Source organism: Myodes glareolus, chromosome 11 (genome assembly GCF_982192425.1).
Source record: "Myodes glareolus chromosome 11, mMyoGla1.1, whole genome shotgun sequence".
Taxonomy (NCBI): domain Eukaryota; kingdom Metazoa; phylum Chordata; class Mammalia; order Rodentia; family Cricetidae; genus Myodes; species Myodes glareolus.
This window is the reverse complement of record NC_142036.1, coordinates 2,886,039-2,910,326: the sequence shown is the minus strand read 5'-3', so window position 1 is coordinate 2,910,326 and position 24,288 is coordinate 2,886,039. Positions and strand designations below refer to the sequence as shown.

The following is a 24,288-nucleotide window of genomic DNA, read 5'->3' as shown; positions in this document are numbered from 1 at the left end:
TCCATCAGAAGCTTGGAGGAAAGTGCAAACAGCAAGCATAAAATGTCCATAGACGTCAGCATTCCCACAGGAAGTGCGACACACGGAAAAAAACTATGAATTTCTGGGCAAAAAAAGGACTCTGTTTACTTTTAATATGCATGATAAAATTAGTTTACTTTTAATTTCCCTAACTTTGCTCTGTAAATGTATCAAAGAAATAAGTCTACTACTATCATAATATTTTTTCCTTTTTATTATTATTTGAATTTTCCTTCCACCCCTTCCTTCCTCCCTCCTTTTTTCCCCTCCCTGCTTTGGGTATATGTGTGTGAATCGGAGCACTTGTGTCTAGGCCTGAGATCGACTGTGGTAGCGGGTTCTTGCCTTCCACCTTATTGAGGTAGGGCACCTTCTCCGTCTGTAATACACACTGTAGTCTACCCATCCATCAGCTTCCTGTCTTTAGCTCAGATCTTGTCATAGAGTGTTGGTTTACAGATGTGCACTGTATTTGGTTTTTAATGACTGTTCTGGGAATCAGACTCAGGCTGTCAGATTTGTACCTGCTCAGACAGCTTTCTGACCCTGTAATATTTTTTAGTTAGGTCAGCAGTTTAAATTATTATTTCTAATACCTTCTAGTAACTCGCATTTCTTAATATTCATCAAAAGTGAGACATTTGTATGTGCTCCTAAAAGTTGCTCACAAAGTTAGGTATTAGGCACACACATTGCTATGGAATACAGCTGTACATAGGGCTGCTAAAGAAGTGTAGGGTCTAGTGACTTCCTGAACCAAGCCACTCTTCTGGGGCTTTGGCACATTCCCAAACTTACAATCCCTGTTTCTGAGCTGGCTGGTAATAAAAATTTGTCATTGTTTGGACAGGTTGGAAAGAGAGAAGCTGTATCTGTCTTTTATTGCTTCAGTGTTTAGGAATGCTGATATAACACTGCAGTCAGAATTAGTAAACAAAGCGATTTCTTTACAGCTCACCCAGCCAGCAGGACCCAGCTGGACAATGTGAGACTCCTATGGCACATCTCTCAGGCACAGCAGCTGCCTTTCCTACCGTGGTCCTGTCCTAGGGATGACCAAGAGCTCTGTGTCCCGCTTTGCAGATCACTGTGCTCAGCTCTGTTCTCTGACGATGCTTGAGTTGTTAAAGCATAAACAGGTGAGTGTTACTCACAGCGACTAATTTTGTAAAGATGATAGAAAACGTTGCGTTAACAGATCCATTTAGGACATTAGTCAGTGTGCCTGGAACAACAGAGGACCATTCAGACTTGTTTAATTTAAGTATTTTTAATAGTGAAACTTCAGGAAGAATTGTCTATGAATAGAGATGGCTCAGTGGTTAAGAGCATTGCCTGCTCTTCCAAAAGTTCTGAGTTCAATTCCTGACAACCACATGGTGGCTCACAACCATCTGAAATGAGGTCTGGTGCCCTCTTCTGGCCTGCAGACATACACAGAGACAGAATATTGTATACATAATAAATAAATAAATATTAAAAAAATAAATAAAACAAGTTGATTAAGAACAACAACAGTCTGAGATTATTATGGAACCCAGAGAAGCGAGGCAGGACAAAGAGAAGTGTAGAGAGCTGCGTGGAGCCGTGCCTTTAAGATGGTGCCAGCTGCTGCCCTCCGTGAGCCCGAAAGCAAGTGCTCTCTGTGACAAACAACTCCATTTATGGTTATGGCCCTGTGACCTGTTATGATCGTGTGTCGCTTGCGTATGCTTGAGCCTATGGGCGATGTCCACGTGGCACTCCGGGATTGGTGACCATAGGCTATATAAGGGCTGGGAGAGGTCTGCCTGGAGAGAGAAACAAGAGAGAAGCCATTATTCAAGGTCTTGAATAAACTGCCTGAGAGAAGAGCTCTGGTGTCGCATTGTCCTTGTTGGTTGAGGTGAAACTGGGAAGTGGTGGCCCATATGGGGATTTTGTCCACTTCCTCTCCCTGGAGCCCAGAGCTTGCAGCAGTCAGGGGGTGCACCAATAAAGTCCTCGGGTAAATTTGGGGATCTGCAATAAAAGCAGGATTAGTGACCGCATCCAGAGCGGGGATCAGTGACCACGTCAAGAGCGGGGTTAGAGTTTCGCGAAGCAGATAGTCTAGGTAGGGAATCAAAGGCGAAAGCAGCACCGCAGGCTGTAAGAGCACTGCCAAGAGCTGTCAAGCCGGCTTCGTGAGCCGTCAAGCCGACGAGCGGCTTTGCTAGCTGTCAAATCGAAACTGAAAGAAGCAGTTTCGCGAGCTGTCAAAATTGCCAGACACTATTGATACGGTGCTCTGGTTCATCATTTTTACTTGTGTGTGTAGGGAGTATATTGAGAATTCTCAGTGAACATGGGGAATTCTCCTTCACACCCAATTTTTCTGGCTCTTAATGAGCTACTTAGATCTAAGAATCTGAAATAAGAAAAGGCACGTTGGACAGATTTTTAAATGAATGCGATACAGTGGCTCCCTGGTTTGCAGTCTCAGGCAATCTTAATGTAGCATCTTGGGAAAAACTGGGACGTGATCTTGATTTTGCTGTGGAACAGGGTACACTTAAAAAGGGGGTTAGGCCAATTTGGAGACTAGTACTAGGGTGCCTGGAAGATCAAAGGTGTAGTAAAGCTATGGAGCATGGTCAAGCTGCTGTAGAAATATTACAGGAAGAGAGATCTGAGCGAGTGGCGTCAGAAAAAGCCAAGTCAGATACAGGGTCAGACAAGAAGGAAAAGGGAAAGGCACCCAAGAAAGGACAGGCAAGACTATACCCTAGTCTGTCAGAGTTAGAGGATTCAGATACCAGCACCTCGATGGAGTCAGAGGAAGATGAGAAAGAAGAGGAGGCAGATATGACTCCCCTAGAATCTCTTCGACAATCTATGTATCAGATGAAGATCAGGAAAAAGGCCAGGGAGAAACAAAATTCAGGACAAAATAAAGAAGGAGGGCGAAGCTTAACCCCTTTGGCTCCACCTCTGTATCCAGAAGTGGTTGACGCTGAAGGAGGAATGACGTTCAACCTGAAAGTGTGGAGGGAAGTAAGGACAGGGATGTTGACAGCTTTTCCAGTATTTCAAGACCAGCAAGGTAATAGATATCATGAGCCATTAGATTTCAAAATTGTTAAGGCCTTAGCAAAGTCCGTTCAGGCTTACGGCATTTCTGCTGCCTTTACAGTGGCTCAAGCGGAAGCCATACACAGATATGCGATGACTCCAGCAGATTGGACAAACCTTGCAAGGGCTTGTCTTCCCCCTGGTCAATATCTAGATTGGAAAGCATTTTTTATTGAATTTGCCAATGTTCAGGCAGCGAGGAATTTAGCTGCTGGGGATGCTCAAACAGCTTGCGATGCAGATATGCTATTGGGGCAGGGCAGATTTGCTGCTCAGCAAAATGGATATCCCCCCCCCCCAGGTGTACAATCAAATTAATACTCTTGCCACTCACGCATGGAAATCTTTGCCCAATAAAGGGGAAGTTATTGGCAATTTAACTAAGATCACACAGGGACCCGTAGAGCCTTTCTCTGATTTTGTAACCAGAATGGTGGAGGCAGCAGGTAAAATATTTGGGGATCCTGATACTGCTATGCCCTTTGTTAAGCAATTAGTGTATGAGCAGTGCAATAAGGAATGTAGGGCTGCAATTAACCCGCATAGGAGCAGAGGGCTAGAGTATTGGATGAAAGCATGCAGAGAGGTTGGAGGTCCTTTGACGAATGCAGGCTTAGCAGCTGCTGTCTTGAGATTAGGAAAAGGCAGAGAAAATGCAGGAGCCTGCTTTGCTTGTGGCCAAACAGGCCATCTAAAGCATAATTGCCCCCAAAGATTTAACCCTTGACAGGGCACCTGAGGGCCACAAACAGGCTGGCAGCTACAACCAGCAACATGTCCTCGATGTAAAAAGGAAAAACACTGGGCAAATGAGTGTAGATCAGTGAAGGACATTAATGGATAGCCCTTCAGTCCCATGTCAAAAAATGGGCAATGGGGCCCCCGCCTTCAGGGCCCACAAATATATGGGGCAATGGAGGAGCAGGAGCAGGAAGTGAGCCACGAGCAGTGGCCAACACTCAGGGACCCCAAGAACCGAGGAGAGCCACTGCAGGTTCAACAGGGTTGGACCTCTGTGCCACCACCAGACTCGTATTAACACCCCAAATGGGAGTCCAGGTAGTGGATTCTAATTTTGCAGGTCCTCTACAGCCAGGTACAGTGGGACTGTTAATTGGAAGATCATCCACGACTCCGAGAGGCCTAAAAGTTCATCCTGGCATAATCGACCCTGATTACACAGGCATTGTAAAGATCATGGTGGAATCGCCAAAAGGCATTACAGCAATTTCCCCAGGTGATAGAATAGCTCAGCTAGTGATACTACCCAGTCTACATGAACAACATCCCACTAAGAAGAAGGACAGAGGAGAGAAAGGATTTGGTTCTTCAGGAACTGACTTGACATTTCTATCCTTAGTTAATGACACAAAAATTACAGGCCTATTGGACACAGGAGCAGATAAGAGCATTATAGCCAGCAAAGACTGGCCAAAAGGATGGCCTATTCAGAATTCGTCTCACACCTTGCAGGGATTAGGATATGCTAATGCCCCTAACATCAGTACTAACCTATTAAACTGGCAAGATTCAGAAGGGCATTCAGGAATCATCCAACCTTATGTTCTTGAGCTCCCCGTATCTCTATGGGGGAGGGACTTAATGAGGGAAATGGGCTATAAATTGAGCAATGAATATTCAGAGAAGGCGCAATCCTTTATGAAAGATATGGGATGTCATCCAGATTTTGGACTTGGAAAATTTCTACAAGGTAGCAAGGATCCTATCACACCACAACCTAGAAAGCCCAGACAGGGGCTGGGTTTTTCCTAGGGGCCACTGAGGAAGGTATTCCCATTTCCTGGAAATCGGACGTGCCATTGTGGGTTCCTCAGTGGTCACTTTCTTCTGAAAAACTGCAAGCACCCCATTGGTTAGTTCAAGAACAACTAGACAATGGACATATAATACCTTCCCTTTCCCCATGGAATACACCCATTTTTGTTATCAAGAAAAAATCTGGAAAATGGAGATTGCTACATGATCTCAGAGCCATCAATGAGCGGATGAATATGATGGGACCAGTTCAACGTGGTCTCCCTTTATTATCTACTCTTCCTACTAATTGGCCAATAATTGTGGTGGATATTAAGGATTGTTTTTTCTCTATACCCTTATGTGGCAAAGACAGTGAACATTTTGCATTTACTTTACTATCTGTGAATCATGAAGAGCCTGACAAAAGATATCAGTGGGTTGTCCTGCCTCAAGGAATGGCCAATAGTCCCACAATGTGCCAGCTATTTGTAGCTGCTGCATTAAGACCTCTGAGGACTCATTTCCCAAGTTTGAAATGCCTCCATTACATGTGCCAAGGAAGAGTCCTTGTTACAAGAAACGTACGGTGTCTTAGTAGACCTGTTGAAGGCAAAAGGGCTACGTATAGCCCCAGAAAAGGTACAACAAGATAAGATGATTAATTATTTGGAATCTAAAGTGACACATGATCAAATTGTTCTGCAAAAGGTGGAAATTAGAAAGGACCATTTACATACTTTGAATGATTTTAAAAAATTATTAGGAGATATAAACTGGATAAGAGGCAGCTTAGGTATGACTAATGATGAATTAAGACCTCTATATGAGATCCTGTCGGGGGATGCAGCTCTGGACTCCCCCAGGTACTTGACTGACGAGGCCAGACAAGCACTTGCATTGGTAGAAGAAAGACTATCCAAGGCATTCTTTAAAAGAGTAAAATCTGTGGAGAATATTGCACTGTGTATTATACCTACAAATTTACAAACTACAGGTATATTATGGCAAGAGGGACCACTGCTGTGGATCCATTCTAAAATTTCCCCTGTTAAATCTATAGAATATTATCCCACTGCTGTGGCTATACTTGCTCAGCAGGGTGTCCTAACCTGTCTACAACATTTTGGATGCCCGCCTAAGATGTTGTTAGTCCCATATGATAATGCTCAAATAAAAGTGTTATGTGCCACCGTCAATGATTGGGCCATCTTGCGTTCCTCTTATTCCGGACACACTGACTGTCATTTTCCTAAGCATCCTCTCCTGTCATTCTTTAAAGAACACCCTGTAATTTTCCCTAAATTAACTGCTACGCAGCCTATACCAGGGGCCAGTGTTATATTTACAGATGGATCCAAAAATGGTTGTGGAATCTACATGGTGGATTCTGCAGAGCCTGTTATACACCAGTTTTCCCCAGGAACCCCCCAACATGTGGAATTAGCTATAGTAGTAGAGGTCTTTAAGGCCTGTTCCTTTGCATTTAATTTGATTTCTGATTCGACTTATGTAGTTAATGGTTTAAAACGTCTTGAATGTGCTGGACCTTTAAAAGCATCAAGTTTAGTACATGCATTATTTGTTAAACTACAGTGTCTTTTATGGCAGAGAAAACATCCCTTTTTTGTGCAACATATTCGAGCACATGCAGATTTGCCAGGCCCTCTAGCTGCTGGCAATGACAAAGTTGATCAGTGTACCAGACAAGAATGGATGTTTCTTGCCTCTGCCCTCCAGAGGGCTCATGACTTTCATAAAGAGTTTCATGTTAACGCCAAAACCCTACAACAAAAATTTGCCATTTCCTGTGCCGATGCACACAAGGTGGTTGTGGATTGTCCACAATATGTCATATATCATCATCCTCAAGCTTTGGGGGTTAACCCACGTGGATTGCTCCCCCTTAAACTGTGGCAGATGGATGTTACTTATATTTCAGAATTTGGCAAACTAAAGTATGTACATGTTTCTGTGGATACTTATTCTGGTATCATGCATGCCACTCCCATGACAGGGGAAAAGGCGAACAATGTGATTGCCCACTGTTTAGAAGCATGGGCAGCATGGGGCAAGCCCCAACAGCTAAAAATAGATAATGGCCCTGCCTATACTGGTAAACAGTTTACATCATTTTGCCAATGTATGAGTTTTCACCTTGTACATGGACTGCCTTATAATCCACAGGGTCAAGGCATTGTGGAGCGTGCCCATCGCTCCTTAAAAGAAATGCTTCAAAAACAAAAAGGGGGAATTGGCTTAGAACAATCCCCTAAGAATAGACTTTCTTTGGCCTTATTTACCTTGAATTTTTTTTTTAATTTGGATAATTCCAACCAATCTTCAGCGGACAGGCATGCTTGTCCAAATAGTCAACCTAAAGGTCTAGTGAAATGGAAAGACATTCTGACAGGGGTCTGGCATGACCCTGATCCCGTGCTGGCATGGGCACGAGGTTCTGTTTGTGTTTTTCCATAGGATCATTTGGACCCTATTTGGGTACCAGAGCACTTGGTGAGAAAAGTACAAGTGCAGAGGAACGACAAGCAAGATGAAGCCTCTGACTGTGATCCTACTGATGGTGACGGTCCTGATGTCCCCGTTGTTGATCCAGACCAATGAACAAATCTTGTGGGCCATAGCAAAAGCATGGCCAATTCCTATACCTGTTCATTCTATGTCAAAAGTTTTAAAATACTTGGCCCTGGTTTCAATGGATTCTTTCTAATGAAAGAGGGGCCTTTTCATCCCTAGAGCCTTTTGCTGCCCTTCGTAATTTGACTGTTCGGCTACTTAACATCTCTGCCAGCAGAGATACAAAGGGTGTTCTTTCAAATGTTACTGTATGACTAATATTACCAATGCCACAGAGGATGTGATCTATTGTAATTCCTCTAAGGCAACTTGCCTCGCAAGTCAATGCTGGAATGGTACTTATAACACGGCTGTGGTGATGAGAGTTCCCACATATGTTCCCATCCCAGTCAGAGTTGATACCAGTACTTTCCCAATAACTCATTTGCTCAGAACAAAATGAGACTTTGGGATAACAGCAGCCCTAGTCTCCTCAATTGCTGTATCTGCTGCAGCTGCCACAACAATTGCTGTTGCCATGGTTGCAACAACTCAGATTGCAGAGACAGTTAATAAAATCGTGGAGAGAATGGCCTCCACAATGACCACTTTGAAATCCATCGATGGTCATTTAAAAGCTGGCATTTTGACAGTAAACCAAAGAGTAGACCTCTTGCAAGAGCAAGTAGATGACTTAGTAACCTTAACCAGTGTAGGATGTATTCATTCCCTCTCCTCCTTATGTATTACTTCCAGATTGGCTGAGAACTTTACAAAAAACTGTAACCTGAGCCGGCAGCTGAGCGCATACCTCCAGGGAAAACTGGAGCAAGGAGTTCGAGAACCTGACAGACACCTTGACCAACCAGATTATTTCCCTGAATGCCACATGGCTGGATTTACCTACTACTGATGCTTTTCTTAATATGCTGAAATGGACTTTTAGTTATTTTAAGGAGTGGACGGGAATAGGAGCCCTGACAGGCCTAATGGTGCTTGCCTCCTTGGTGTGTCTGTGGTACATATGTCGCATACGGACCTCACAGCGTTGCAATGTAGCCATGATCATCCAGGCATTTACGGCCATTGAAGCAGGACAGTCTCCCCAAATATGGCTAGCTACGTTAAAAGATTGTTGACACAGATTGCGAGGCTTGTGCACTGCACTTGAGAGCTCGTAATGTTGGTCTCAAGAAGAGCAAGTCTGATTGCATGTGGGTTGGTGCATGATCTCCCACCTCTGCGCAAAAGGCACCGGGCGGATCTGGTGTTTCTCTGGGTGGACAGCACCTGGCTAGACATCAGTATATTGCTCCTAATTTTTTGACAGAGATCAGACCTCTACTCTTACCTGTTGCTTGTGTGAAAACAAAAAAGGGGGAACTGTAGAGAGCTGCGTGGAGCCGCACCTTTAAGATGGCGCTGGCTGTCACCCTCCGCGAGCCCAAAAGCGAGCACTCTCTGTGACAAACAACTCCTTTTATGGTTATGGCCCGTGACCTGCTATGGTCGTGTGTCGCTTGTGTATGCTTGAGCCTTTGGGCGATGTCCACGTGGTACTCCGGGATAGACGACCATAGGGTATATAAGGGCTGGGAGAAGTCTGCTCGGGGAGAGAGAAACAAGAGGGAAGCCATTGTTCAAGGTCCTGAATAAACTGCCTGTGAGAAGAGCTCTGGTGTCGCGTCGTCCTTGCTGGTTGAGGTGGCACCGACAGAGAAGCACACTGGAACGTAGCAAATATAACACATGGCAGTGTATAGTTGTATTTTTCTTAGAAAAATTCACCAATTTTATTACTAATGATGAGTCTCATACATAAAGGAATGTAAATTGATGATTTATACAATGTCAACTTTTGGAATTCCACTCCGTTGCTATCACTAAGAAAGCACAAACTGGGCCCCGAGAGGTGGCTCAATGGGTGAGAACCACGGTTTGATTCCTAGGACCCACAGAAGCACTTGTAACTCCAGACCCAGGGGATCTGGTGCCCTCCTCTGACCTCCTCAGGCACTATACACATGTGCAGAACAAACATACTTTCAGGAAAACACAAAAAGAAAAATAAAAAAATTAAAGAGAAAACAAATATTAGGTCACATCTCAGGTAGCTAAGAATCACAAGCAATAACAGAATCAATTTTCCTTAATCTTGTTAGACTGGATTCAGTATCATGCTCTAAGCGAGGATAAGGGTTAGGCAGGAAGCCTGTGGAGAAAGTGCAAGAGGGCAATGTTTTATGAGGATTTTAGCCTCGAAAGTGTTCCAGTGTGGTTGTGTGGCATGGTGTGAGGGCATGTGCACAGCAAGGTGCTCGGGATGTGTGCTCAGACTGGAGTGATGGAGTCCCATGCAGTACAGGTGAGATGGCCAGGAAAGCTGTATGTTCATTGCATGTTTGATATCAAATTCACGTTTAGCTGTCATGCATTCAGAAACATTTGACTGTTGTCATTTAAAAAGTTTTTGTGATCCCAGCATTCAATTCAATGCCCTCATACTCAGTCATGAGGCACAGTTTTAAAAGGTGGAATTTTTTTTCCTCTAGGATTTAAAAAAAAATGCAGGTTTAAAAAAGAAGTATTGCTTAAACGGTGTTAACTAGATAGAAAAAAAATAAAGTAAGACAAAACCAAAATGAAAAATCCCTGAAAAATCACGAATAATGTCATATCTAATATATTATGGATTATAGAATGTCTTAAGATAATCTGATGTAAAAATGTGAAGTAGGCATTTTCTGTAGAGACACAAACCAGTCTGATAAAGTTAAAAATTTCATCTGATCTGTTTTGAATTTTATTGAGTTATAATTTGCATATAGCCAGTTACACACACATATGTAATTTGCTTATCACCAATTGCACATGTGTGTGTATTTTGGGAGTTTAGAAGTAGCCTGTAACTGGCAAGACTATTAACACAGTTACACAGATAATACAACTTCCATGGAAGGACCCAGTCTTTGACCAGCCAGCTCTCTTCAGCCTCTGGTTGCCATCAGCTCCTCCTCCCATAGCACACACTGGCTCTGGTCCTCGCTGTTTTCTCTTTCCCTCACTTTGTCATGGGGATGCTGCTATTTATTAATTGTTTTAATGCTTTGGGAGTTTTTTATTTAGCCTGAGTTCAAGTTCTATAGAAGATATTTAGTTTATAAATACTTCCAGTTTATGGTTTATCCTGTTACTTAAATCTGTTTAATAAAAGGAAATGGCTTCACTAATAATGTCTGATTTATTCTTATCAGTATGTTTTCAGTAATATTATCTAGGAAATCTTAAAGTCATAAAGGTTTTCTACTGGGTATTCTCACATAAAATCAGTGTTTTTACATTAGTAAAATTTGTGTGTGTGTGTATGTGTGTGTGTGTGTGTGTGTGTGTGTGTGTGTGTGTATACATGTACATCAATGCATGCACGCGACACAGGGTATACGTGGCGGTCAGAGTCAGCCGCACCAGAGCTGGCAGATGAACTCAGGCTGGCGGAAGACTTCTCCTCACCAAGCCACCTTGTCAGCTGTTTTTTGTTTTATTTTATTTCACTACTGATTTTTTTTTATTAAATGCTAGATGTTGTAAATTTTACGCTGTTGGTTACTTGAAATAAATAAAAATTCCTATGGTGACCTTTGATGACATCCACAGCGATGAACAATCTTACAAGAGTTTAATTCTTATATTCACCAAGTGATGTTAATCCTTTTTCAGGGGCTAGTGGGAAAAGTTATTTTTTCTTCTTCATTTAAATTAATGACCTCTGATTTCTATCCAGAGAGTTTCTCTGAGCTTGTGGACTATATACTAAAACAAACAAACAAACAAACCGAAAACTAAACAAACCATTAATAAACAATGAAAACAAAAAGCAAAATGTCAAAGAATAGGATTCAAAATTGAGAATTATTTTTCTTTAAATATTTAAAAAATTAATTTTATAAATTTATTTTGCTCACATGCCTGTATGTATGTGCATGTGTATCTTTGTGTGTCTGCTAAAGACAAGGACCTTTTTTACAGGTCTTGTCAGCCTGAAAATTATTTTTATGTGTTTAAACAAATGAACCTTTACAAAAACAACGTGGTAGAGCAAAGGGGGAAAGTCTAAGTGTGAGTCCTTGACGATCACATAGCTGCAGCTGAAGTGTGAGACAACTAATTGTCTGTGTCACATAAGCACATCCGAAAACTGACGGCTGAGCGGGAGAAGGTGAGTTGGGAGTCAGCAGGAAGAGCTAAGGATGCTTTAACCTGAATTGTTGGGAGAAGAATGGCCCAAGAGAGCTGTTGGGTGACTGTCAGCTGGAGGCTGCACAGAGGAACCCGGACGCGGACCTCTGGTTGGAGGTTAACAAATACATAACAGCACACAGGGGCCGGTAATAGGGCCTGATGAGCAGGAGAGCTCTAGAGCTCAGGGAAGCGCGTGGAGGGAAGCCGCTTATGAAAAGGTGTGCTGGTTGGTTGGTTGGTTTCCTTTGTTTGTTTGTTTGTTTGTTTTGTTTCCCTCAACTTGACTCAATCCAAGGCTTTTGCGGGAACCTCAGTTGAGAAACTGCCTCCAACAGATTGGCCTGTAGCAAGTCTGTGGGTGATTTTTGTGTGGGCAGTGTCATCCCTGGGCAGGTGAATGTATAAGTAAACTGAGCAAACCATGCAGAGCAAGTCAGTAGCAGCCTCCATGGGCCTCCGCTTCAGTTTCTGCCCTGAGTTCCCTTCATGAAGGACTCTGTCAGCTGAAATAAACCCTTTGCTCCGAAGTTCCCTTTGAGCATGGTGCTTTTCGCGGCAAAAGAAACCTAACCAGGGAAGGTATTGAGTATATTCAATTTGTGGGCCTGGAACCCATGGTGGGTTAAGTGGAAGGGGATAAATTGTGAAAGAGAAATGAAACGGGGTAGGGGGGTAGGGTAGTGACTGAAGAGGGTGCTAAGTGGTGCTGGGGGCCGGGAGAGATCCAGCAGGGTGAACTTTGTACTGGGAGCAGGGAAGAGTATGCCTGGGATCAGTTTGCCTTTGGGTTGCAGCGGGAGTGGCCAGTCAAAGAGCTGTGGAGATTAGTTAGAGAGCCCTCTCCACCAGGACTGGTACAGAGAAGGTGGGCGGTATGTAAATGAGCGGTCCAGGGGCTGGTGCTGGCTGGTTGCACTCTCAAGCTCATTTCCATGCTTAACCTTTTCCTCCCTGGACGGCAGGTTTGCATTCTGTGGCTATTCACTTGCTCCTTTTCCACAAGGCCGGGAAGTCCCATTGGATGCCCTCTAGACACAATATCCGGACCCAATTTAATCCGAGGTAGCCCTGGTGGTGTTCCCCACACCTCAGGCTGCTGTTTTTTTGTTTGTGTGCTTGGTTTTGGTTTTTCTAGACAAGGTTTCTCTGTAGTTTTAGAGCCTGTCCTGGAACTGGCTCTAGTAGGCCAGGCTGTCAGGCTGCTGTTTTAACCCCTGGTTTGTCGTGTAGGAAGGAACAGTATGCCTCTATAAGATTTTTTTTCCTTTCCAGCAAAGACCTTTGACATAAATGTGGTTCATTAGATGACCTCCTTAGTTTCATGGGCAGTGAGAGCGAATGTGAGCTTAATGGCACAATACTATTTTATTATACATCAATTATAAATTTCATAAGGATTAATTGGGTATCAGAGAACATGTAATACAAGCACTCACTGCCTTTTGACGGAGGATGACTTCCTCAGACTGGTCAGCACAGAGGGACTTGGAGATGCTCACATCACACAGAGAAACAGAGCTGTTTTTTTTCCTCAGTGGAACATGTCGTTACCTCCATTTGTTCATCAGCTTCTTTAATATCCTTGAACAAAGAACGTATAGGCTGTCATAACGATGCCTTAAAAATACAAAGGCAGGGTAGGGAGATAGCTCAGCTAGTAAAGTGAGGACCCGATTTTGGTCTCCAGAACTCAAGGTTTAAAAAAAGCTGGAAATGATGGAATGTCCTTAGTATCCTAGTGCTGGGACGGGAGGAAAGGGGGCTGCAGGGTGGGTTGGGAGCTGAGGTAGGGGGACAGCTGAAGGTTGAAGATGTGCAGGGATAGATAGAGATAAGTTGACCCTAGGGACTTGCAGACTTGCTAGTCTAGCCTGCTTGGTGAGTTATAGGCCAGTTAGAGACTCATTCTTAAAAACAAACAAGCAAACATGTACACATGCACACACACAGGAAAAAATATAAAGGTATTTGTTGTGTCATGATAAAGCTTGTATGTGGGGGCGGAAATGGAAACTTTTATAATTTGGCCAGGACCTGAGATCAATCTTAGGAGACAATGATACTTTCCTGGCCATTAGCCACAGCCCAATCCAGACTGAGACTTCAAAGCAAAGTGGGTCTGTATGCATTGGGACTTCTTGAGAATAAAAAAAAAATACAGAGAAATCAAACTAACTATGAATAAATATTAAAATATACATTAGGGCTAAATTATAAGATAGATCGCACTGAGCATAGTTTTTCTTTTTCTTGTAATTTAGAAACATGAGGGCAGTTTCATGAGACCCCCCCAAGCAGAGCTCTCCAGTGAGCTGGGGTAAGAGAGGAAGTAGATTTTTACTGTACTAGCAGAGCTGGCAGGAGAGAAGCCAGAGCTCAGAGAGAACAGCCGCTGAGAGAATGGGAGGGAAATGAAGCAGAATCAGGTAGGCAAGGGCAGGACCACATTCCAGGGATGGTTGGATTCCTCAGCAATCTGAAGAGCAGTTAATGAATTACACAAAGACACAGTAAACTATCAAGTCTATAATTACAGTTACTTTTTCCACTGTGGAAGAAATCTTTTATTTGACTATTCTTTTTTGCCCAGAGTTATTTAATCAGTGGAAAATTTAAAATAGAATTTAACCTGATTTCATAGTAAAGTTTTCTAAGGAGGAATTCTGTTATTGGTCAAAGACAACTCATTTTTCTAAGGAACTTGCTAGACAAAAGAATAATGAGGGTACATGATGTTAAAGATTTTAAGTAGAGACAGGAAGATTAAGGGCCAATCAAAACTAAGGATGCATGAAAAGTCCTTACAGAAATCCATTACTTTGTAATGTAACTAAAAAAAAAACATAATTGAAAATAAAAAAAAGGAATTTGAACATAGGTACCCTGCATGGGTAAATAAAAATCTTAGTGCCAAGCCTCAAACATCTCCTTATAACTCAAACAATACAGGCTGTTGTCATTACTCTTGGTTGCTCACCAGAACCAGATGATGAGACTTTATTGTTGAAAATAAAATTTTGTTAAAAGACATAGAGAAAGCATGCTAGGACTAACCTAAAAACTTCCGTCCTGTGGGCTGGCTCTCCTAGTGCTGGAAGGTTTTTATAGGGAGCTAGGTGGTGGGGGGGACAGGAGTGAGCAGTAAAGGCAGCAATAGTCTTGCCCAGCACGGGACCTGAGTACTACAATACTGACCTACCAGGAAAGGTGATACAATAGCAGCATGAAGGTTGTTGGGATAACTAACTGCTTTCTTATTGGATCTGAGACCTGGACACAGGAGGGAATTGTTGTATAACGTAGTAAAAAAGATTAGAAGTCCATGGATTGGATTGGTCATAAGTCTTAGAAGGGAACATATGTTGTATTGTTAAATGAACAGCACACTAAATTGTCTTTTAAATATTTGCGCTTGGGGTTGGGGATTTAGCTCAGTGGTAGAGTGCTTGCCTAGCAAGTGCAAACCCTTAACGTTCGTCTTCAGCTCTGAAAAAAAAAGAAAAGAAAAGAAAAGAAAAAAAAGTATTTATTTTTATATTCATAGATTAACGTTTCTCTCAATCTTGGCTAAAGACAATCGCTCCTGCAGTGGGCAGCAGCTAATGAAGAGTAATGACTAAACTGCTGAGAAGTGCTTAGCTCGAAACTGGATACCTCAAGGCTCTAGGAGCACAGAAAAAGAAAAGGCAGAGGATGGGGATGAGTGCTGTGAATGCCCTTTCCTGGACATGGCATAGCCACTCTGTTCAGTAACTCACTTCAGCCGTGGTTACCTGAACAAAATCAAGCCAACAAGGTCAATCAATATTCCAGCAGGCAGCACCAGCTGGACTCAGAGGCTTACAAAAGAAAAAAGCAAAAAGGAAAAGAAAGAACTGTACATGAAGGTGGGAGGCGGTGTTGAGGAATACATTTGGAAGTTGGGGTAGAGAGGAATCAAGATACATTGTGTACATGTACAAAACTGTCGAAGTACACATAAAAGATATTCTAAAAAGTGCATCTGAGCCACTAGCGGGTAATGCATGCCTTTACTCCCAGTACTCTGTGAGTTTGAGTCCAGCTTGGCCTACATAGTGAGTTCTAGGACAGCTAAGACCACAAAACAAAACAACAAAAAACAAAACAAAAATTTGCATCTGTACTGGATTAATTTTTTTTTAGATTTATTTATTTATGAAAAAAATTTGTGTGCTTGGTGTCATAGAAGTCAGAAGACAGAATCAAACCCTGTGGAGGTGGAGTTATGGATAGTTTTGAACCATTATTTGAATGCTTGGGATGCATCTGGGTCCTTTACAGCAGCAGCTGGTGCTCTTACTCACTAGGCCATTGCTCTAGCTCCGCTGGATTTGATTTTATTTCATATCCACTAATATACAAATCATTCCAAGTACTTAAAAGAATTAGTTCATTATTATTTCCCTCATGTTACGGATCAGAAAATAGAAACATAAATAATTTAAGACATTTATCCTTGGCCCTGAAAGTGTATCCTTATAGAGTCAACTGGCAGTGATGGCAGCTCACTCCTCAGCTACTGTGGTGCTCCTCAAACTTTCTTTTACCCATGTGTATGTGCTCTCTCTCTCTCTCTCTCTCTCTCTCTCTCTCTCTCTTCTCTCTCTCTCTCTCTCTCTCTCCAGATTTGTGTGTATTTATATAATAGAATCTGCAGTCTTACATGTCTGAGTTTTAGGGTTCAATATTATGTTTTTGAGACTAAACATTTTGCTTCCTATATCTAGTTCCTTTTGTTTGTGTGTTGCTTTCATTGGTTAATGAATAAAGAAGCTACCTTGACCTAGTTGATAGGGTGGAACTTAGGTAGGCGGAGAAAACAGAACTGAATGCTGGGAGGGAGAAAGGCAGAGTCAGAGAAGTTATGAATCCTCTGCCTCAGACAGATGCTGATTAGAATCTTGCCGGTAAGTAACAGCCAAGTGGTGATACAGGGATTAATGGAGGTGAGTTAAACTCATATGTAAGAGTTAGCCAATAAAAAGTTAGAGCTAATGGCCAAGCAGTGTTTTAATTAATACAGTTTCTGTGTGGTTATTTTGGATGTAAGCTAGCCGGGCAACTGGGACAAACAAGAGGCCCTTCCTACATATGGATATAGTTTATCTATTCTACTGCTAACTGGGTTTAAGTTGTCTCTATTTTTTCTATAATATAGATTTTTGCATGTCTTTATTTGGTGAACAAATTTATAAAGATCTATCATTTGTACACCTCAAAAGGAACTTCTGAGGCATAGGGTGTCCCATCTATAGAGCCCCACGAGGCAGGAGAGTGCACTCTATCTGCAGCAATGGGTTGATCTCTTTTTGTCAGATAGATGAGTGCTATTACATTGAAATTTTCGTTTACATTTCTAATGGCTAATGCAGTTGACCAACTTTTCAACTGTTTAGTAAAAATATATACACTGTGTTTTGTGATTAGCCCAAATTTTTTGCCCTTTTTCCTTTGGGAGCCATCTTTTTCTTCCTAATTGTCAGGAGTTGTTTGCACGGTGTAGTTATGGGGACTTGGTGAGAAGCTATGCATTATCACGACTGTTTCTCCCACATATGAGGTTTTCCTCTTACACTAGCTGTCTTCCAATGGATAAAAACTCTGATTTTAGTGATGTCCAATTTAGTGACTCGTCTCTTTTAAATTGTGTCTTTTGAGTTCTGTTTCAGAAATATTACCCTCTGTCACACACAGATAGATATTTTTCTGACTTATCCCCCAGTTTTTACTATTGTGCCCTTTATGTTTAAACCTTTAATTTACCTGGAGTTGATTTTTGTATGTGAAGTCATTGTCAGCTTTTAAATAAATGAGTGTTCTAGTGACCTCGTCATAGGTAAGGTCTGTTTCTGCCATCCAGGGCACCTGTCACTACACTATGATCCACTGTGCTAGCTGGCACAGAGCTGAAACAGTTCTGTGAACCCATTTGAGCCTTTGAGCTTTGTTTTCCTCCATGTGGATGCTCTTGTCAACCTTGAGCTAAGCGCTTTTCATTCAAGCCCAACCCAGGAGTAGGCACTCGGCAGGCACACTGCAAGTGATTGTCCGCATCATTGCTCCCTCTATCACAGACAGCTAATTTTCTTATTTCTAATTCTATTATCCTCCATTTCAGAGAAGGAAAGTGGAACTCTCAACACCAAAAAGCTTGTTTTGATCCCCTGTCAGCCCTGGAAGGGTGGTGTTAGGCTCAGATGCAATTGCTTCTGCCTCCCTCTGAAAGGTCTCTGTAGCAATGGATGTGAGGTGAAGGAGGCTTGCTTTCAAAGTCTTGCAGTTCCAATCTATAAGAACAGGAAACTCTTCAAAGCACAGGTGATTCAGAATCAAAACCAATGAAATTATGTTATAATGCTACATAGGAAATTCAGAAGAAAGTTGATATCTTTTGTTATAACAATGTTTAAAATATCTGTAGGAAAAAAGACTAAATAAGATATATCAAAATATTAATAGTTCATAAATTTAATTATTGGACCTATGAATTGTAATTTTCTTAATTTTCAGAATTTTAATTAATGTAAATATTTTGTACTTTTGCTTAAAGTGATAAAATAATAGGAAAAATGTTCTCTGTCTGAAACGTTTGTCCCCATTGTAACCTCTGTGTGCACACAAATGAGCAGATGCCATCATGAAGAATGGGAAATTGTTACTTGGTGTAAAGCATCTCATGATTTCTTGGAGAAATGACTATTGGGATACATTTAATTCAATACTTTCCAGGACAGTAAGGCAGGGCACAGGCCTGAAAAGCCTCCAGCATGACTGTGGATTATTTTGTGAAAGAAACCAGAGGGGAGAGGAAGACTGGAAGCCTCTCCCATCATCAAGGCAGAATTAAAAGACAGACCCTGTACACCCTGACTTCTCTTAATACTGAAAAGCGAGGGGGAGGGGTAGTGGGGTAGTGGGAGGGAAATAGGAGGATGGGAGGAGGCAGAAATTTTTAATTAATTAATAAATAAAAAAATACAGAAAAATAAGAACCACCCCGCTCCCCCCATGTGCACAAAAGAAAGCAAGCCCATGCTATGCCCTCGGGGCTTGATGCCATTGTGCTAACCTTTCTCTCAGCTTTAACCTGCCTCCTCTCTGGGAAATTTAGTTTTCCTTGATAAACTCCTCTGTTCCTGCTACTATCCTCCAAACCGCTTGTTCCAGGATGCAGAGACCTGGAAATCCCAGAGGCTGCCCACTGTTGCCCTTTTGTCTCCTGTGTCCTTGGAATACCAGCTGTCCCTGTGTCTGTGCTGAGGAGTTCCATCTAGAGGGACAGGTCAGTTTCTGCTCCTGCACTGAAGAGATCCACCCAGAGAGTCAATCACAGCAAAGACTGAACCAAGACACCAAGACTCTCCTGGCCCCATTTGAAGGAAGAGATGGACAGACACCAATGCAAGAATTCCTTCAACAACCTGAAAGGCAACATGACATCACCAGAATCCAGGGATCACGAAATTAGAAGAATTGAACACCCTACTCCAGAAGAAATAGAAGAAATTGACTCTAAGCAGAACTATATGAAAATAATAGAGGAACTTAAACAGGAGGTGAAAAACAGCCGTAAAGAAATGGAGATAAACAAAAAAGTAGATGAAATGAATGAATCTCTCAAAGATACCCAAGGAAAACAAGAAAAAGCAATCAAACAGGTAAGGGAAACAGTTCAAGACTTGAAAAATGAAATGGAGGTAATGAAGAAAACACAAACCGAGGGAAGGCTGGATATGGAAAATTTGGGTAAACGAATAGGAACTGCAGATACAAGTATTACCAACAGAATACAAGAGATAGATGAAAGAATCTCAGACACTGAAGATATTGCAGAGAAAATAAACTCACTGATTAAAGAACAAAACAAATCCAATAAATTATTAACACAAAACATCCAGGAAATACCATAAAAAGGCCAAACCTAAAAATAATAGGTGTAGAAGAAGGAGAAGATTTACAGCTCAAAGGACCAGAAAATATATTTACCAAAATTATTGAAGAAAACTTTCCCAATCTAAAGAAGGATATTCCTATGAAGGTACAAGAAGCATACAGAACACCAAATAGACTGGATCAAAAAAAAAAAAAAAAACAAACCATCCGCTCGCCATATAATAATCAAAACACAAAACATACAGAATAAAGAGCAAATATTAAGAGCTACAAGGGAAAAAAGTCAAGTAACATATAAAGGAAACCTATCAGAATTACACCTGACTTCTCAGTGGAAACCATGAAAGCCAGAAGGTCTTGGATAGATGTGCTGCAGAAACTAAGAGACCAAGGATGCAAGCCCAGACTACTATACCCAGCAAAGCTTGCATTTACCATCGATGGAGAAAACAAGATATTCCAAGAAAAAAACAGACATCTCTAGAACATTCCACCCAAACAAAAAAGAATATACCTTCTTCTCAGCATCTCATAGAACCTTCTCAAAAACTGATCACATAATTGGTAACAAAGCAAACATCCATAGATATAAAGAAATTGTAGTAATCACCTGTGTACTATCAGATCACTATAGAATAAAGTTAGAATTCAACAGCAATTCTAACCCCAGAATGCTTACAAACTCATGGAAACTGAACAGTCAACTACTGAACCATCCCTGGGTCAAGGAAGAAATAAAAAGAGAAATTAGAGTCTTCCTTGAATTCAACGAAAATAAAGACACAACATACCCAAACCTATGGGACACTATGAAAGCAGTGCTAAGAAGAAAGTTCATAGCACTAAATGCACACATAAAGGAAATGGAGAAAGCACACATTAGAGACTTAACAGCACACCTGAAAGCTCTAGAAAAAAAAGAAGCAGACTCACCAGGAGGAGTAGAAGACTGGAAATAATCAAACTGAGGGCTGAAATCAACAAAATTTAAACACAGAAAACAATCCAAAGAATCAATGAAACAAAAAGCTGGTTCCTGGAGAAAATCAGCAAGATTGACAAACCCCTATCCAAACTAATCAAACGGCAGAGAGAGAACATACAAATTAACAAGGTCAGAAATGAAAAGGGGGATATAACCACAGACACAGAGGAAATTCAGAGAATCATTAGATCTTACTACAAAAGCCTGTATGCCACAAAATTGGAAAATGTGGAAGAAATGGACACTTTTTTAAAGATAAATACCATATACCAAAATTAAGTCAAGACCAGGTGAGCAGTTTAAATAGACCTGTAAGTTGTGAGGAAATAGAAGCTGTCATCAGAAACCTCCCTACCAAAAAAAGCCCTGGCCCAGATGGTTTCAATGCAGAATTCTATCAGAACGTCCAAGTAGAGTTAATACCTATACTCCTTAATGTGTTTCACAAAATAGAAACAGAAGAATCATTGCCTAAATCCTTTTATGAAGCTACAGTCACCTTGATACCAAAACCACACAAAGACTTAACCAAGAAAGAGAATTACAGACCAATCTCACTCATGAACATTGATACAAAAATTCTCAATAAAATATCGGCAAACAGAATCCAAGAACACATCCAAAATATTATACATTATGATCAAGTGGGCTTCATCCCAGAGAGTCAGGGCTGGTTCAACATATGAAAATCTATCAATGTAGTCCATCATATAAATAAACTGAAAGAAAAAAACCATATGATCATTTCATTAGAAGTTGAAAAAGCATTTGATAAAATTGAACACCCCTTTATGATAAAGGTCTTGGAAAGAGAAGGGATACAAGGTTCATTTTTAAATATAATAAAGGCAATATACAGCAAGCCGACAGCTAGCATTAAATTAAATGGAGAGAAACTCAAAGCCATCCCACTAAAATCCGGAACAAGGGAAGGCTGTCCACTCTCTCCATATCTCTTGAATATAGTGCTTGAAGTTCTAGCAATAACAATAAGACAGCATAAGGAGATCAAGGGGATTCGAATTGGAAAGGAAAAAGTCAAACTTTCTTTATTTGTAGATGATATGATAGTATACATAAGCGACCCCAAAAACTCTACCAGAGAACTCCTACAACTGATCAACACCTTTAGTACTGTGGCAGGATACAAGATCAACTCCAAAAAATCAGTTGCTTCCTATACACAAAGAACAAAGATACAGAGAGATAATCAGAGAAAAATCACCTTTCAGGATAGCCACAAAAAGCATAAAATGTCTTGGGGTAACTATAACAAAGGAAGTGAAAGATCTATTTGACAAGAACTTTAAGGTTTTGAAGAAAGAAATTGAAGAGGATACCAGAAAATGGAAGACTCCATGCTCTTCGATTGGGAGGTTCAACATAGTAAAAATGGCAATTCTACCAAAAGCAATCTATTGATTCAATGCAATCCCCATCAAAATCCCAGCAAAATTCTTCACAGACTTTGAGAGAACAAAAACAAAGTTTATATGGCAAAACAAAAAACCCAGGATAGCCAAAACAATCCTATACAATAAAAGTACTTCCAGAGGCATTACCATCCCTGACTTCAAACTCTATTGCAGAGCTACAGTAATGAAAACAGCTTGGTATTGGCACAAAAACAGAGATGTTGACCAATGGAATAAAATTGAAGACCTAGATCTTTATCCACAAACCTATGAACACCTGATTTTCGACAAAGGAGCCAAAACTATACAATGGAAGAAAGAAAGGATCTTTAACAAATGGTGCTGGCATAACTGGATGTCAACCTGTAGAAGAATGAAAATAGATCCATATCTATCACCATGCACAAAACTCAAGTCCAAATGGATTAAAGACATCATTATTAATCTGACCACATTGAACCTGATAGAAGAGAAAGTGGAAAGTAGTCTAAAAGACATGGGCACAGGAGACCACTTCCTAGGTAGAACCCCAGTAGCACAGACAATAAGAGCAACAATGAATAAATGGGACCTTCTGAAATTGAGAAGCTTCTGTAAAGCAAAGGACATTGTCAGTAAGACAAAAAGGCAACTTACTGATTGGGAGAAGATCTTCACCAATCCCTCATCAGACAAAGGTCTGATCTCCAAAATATACAAAGAACTCAAGAAACTAGAAACTAAAACTCTAATTAATCCAATTAAAAAATAGGGTACTGAACCGAACAGAGAATTCTCAACAGAAGTTCGAATGGCCAAAAGACACTTAAGGTCATGCTCAACCTCCTTAGTGATCAGGGAAATGCAAATCAAAACCACTTTGAGATACCATCTTATACCTGTCAGAATAGCTAAAGTCAAAAACACCAATGATAGCCTATGCTGGAGAGGATGTGGAGTGAGGGGAATACTCATCCATTGTTGGTGGGAATGCAAACTTGTGCAGCCACTTTGGAAATCAGTGTGGCAGTTTCTCAGGAAATTGGGAGTCATCCTCCTCAGGATACAGCAATTCCACTCTTGGGAATATACCCAAGAGATGCCATATCTTACTACAAAAGCATTTGTTCAACTATGTTCATAGCAGCACTATTTATAATAGCCAGAACCTGGAAACAACCTAGGTGCCCCTCAATAGAAGAATGGTTAAAAAAGGTGTGGATCATATACACATTAGAGTTTTACTCTGCGGTAAAAAACAATGACATCTTGAATTTTGCATACAAATCGATGGAAATAGAAAATGCTTTACTGAGTGAGGTAACCCAGACCCAAAAAGAGGAATATGGTATGTACTTACTCATAAGTGGATTCTAGCCATAATTAAATGACATTGAGCCTATAATTAGTGATCCTAGAAAAGATAAATAAGAAGGTAAACTCAAAGAAAATCATATAGTTATCCTTCTGGATATTGGAAGTAGACAAGGATGCCAGGCAAAACTTGGGTGCACGGAGGTGTGGAGGGTGGATGTAAGGGGAGATGGGTAGAGAGAAGGGAGAAGGGGAGGATTCTGGAGAGCTTGGGGGAATGGGATGGGTGGTATGGAGGAAGGGTGGTATGGGAGCAGGGAAGTAAATATCTTAATTAATAGAGCCATTTTAGGATTTGCAAGAGACTTGACTCTAAAGTGGTTCACAGGTCCAAGGAGAGGTCCCCAGATTGTTCCTTGGGCAGCAGAGGAGAGGGAGCCTGAACTGGCCTTGTCCCATAGCCACTCTGATGAATATCTTGCATATCACCATAGGAACTTCATCTGGCGATGGATGGAGATAAAGACAGAGACTCATATTGGAGCACTGGACTTAGCTCCCAAGGTCCAAATGAGGAGCAGGAGGAGGAAGAACATGAGCAAGGAAGCCAGGATCACGAGGGGTGCATTCACCCACTGAGACGGTGGGACTGATCTACTGGGAGCTCCCCAAGGCCAGTTGGACTGGGAGTGATGGAGTATGTGATCAAAATGGACACTCTGAATGTGGCTGGCAATGAAGGCTGACTGAGAAGCCAAGGACAATGGCACTGGGTATTGATTCTACTGCATGGATTGACTTTGTGGGAGCCTGGTTTGTTTGGATGCTCACCTTTTTAGACCTGAATGGAGAGGGGAGTGTAAGGAGCCCTCAGCACATCGCCATTGTTAATTGGTGCTGGCCACCTACAACTTGGAGGTAAACAGATCCTTTGTTGCTGCTGCACAGGCCAGAGCGCCTGAGGCTTGTATTTTTGCATTACAGAACCTTGGTTCCCTG

At 41.5% G+C, this 24,288-nt stretch overlaps 1 protein-coding gene across 1 annotated transcript in view; it reads right to left on the bottom strand.

The window, feature by feature from the left end:
• The window catches only part of Abcb5 (ATP binding cassette subfamily B member 5), a 96,174-nt gene that overhangs the window by 39,514 nt on the left and 32,372 nt on the right, over window positions 1-24,288 (bottom strand). The window contains 3 exon segments of the mRNA XM_087911838.1: window positions 1,176-1,319; window positions 13,122-13,202; window positions 13,204-13,263. Of these exon segments, the coding sequence (XP_087767964.1) occupies window positions 1,176-1,319; window positions 13,122-13,202; window positions 13,204-13,263 (285 nt within the window).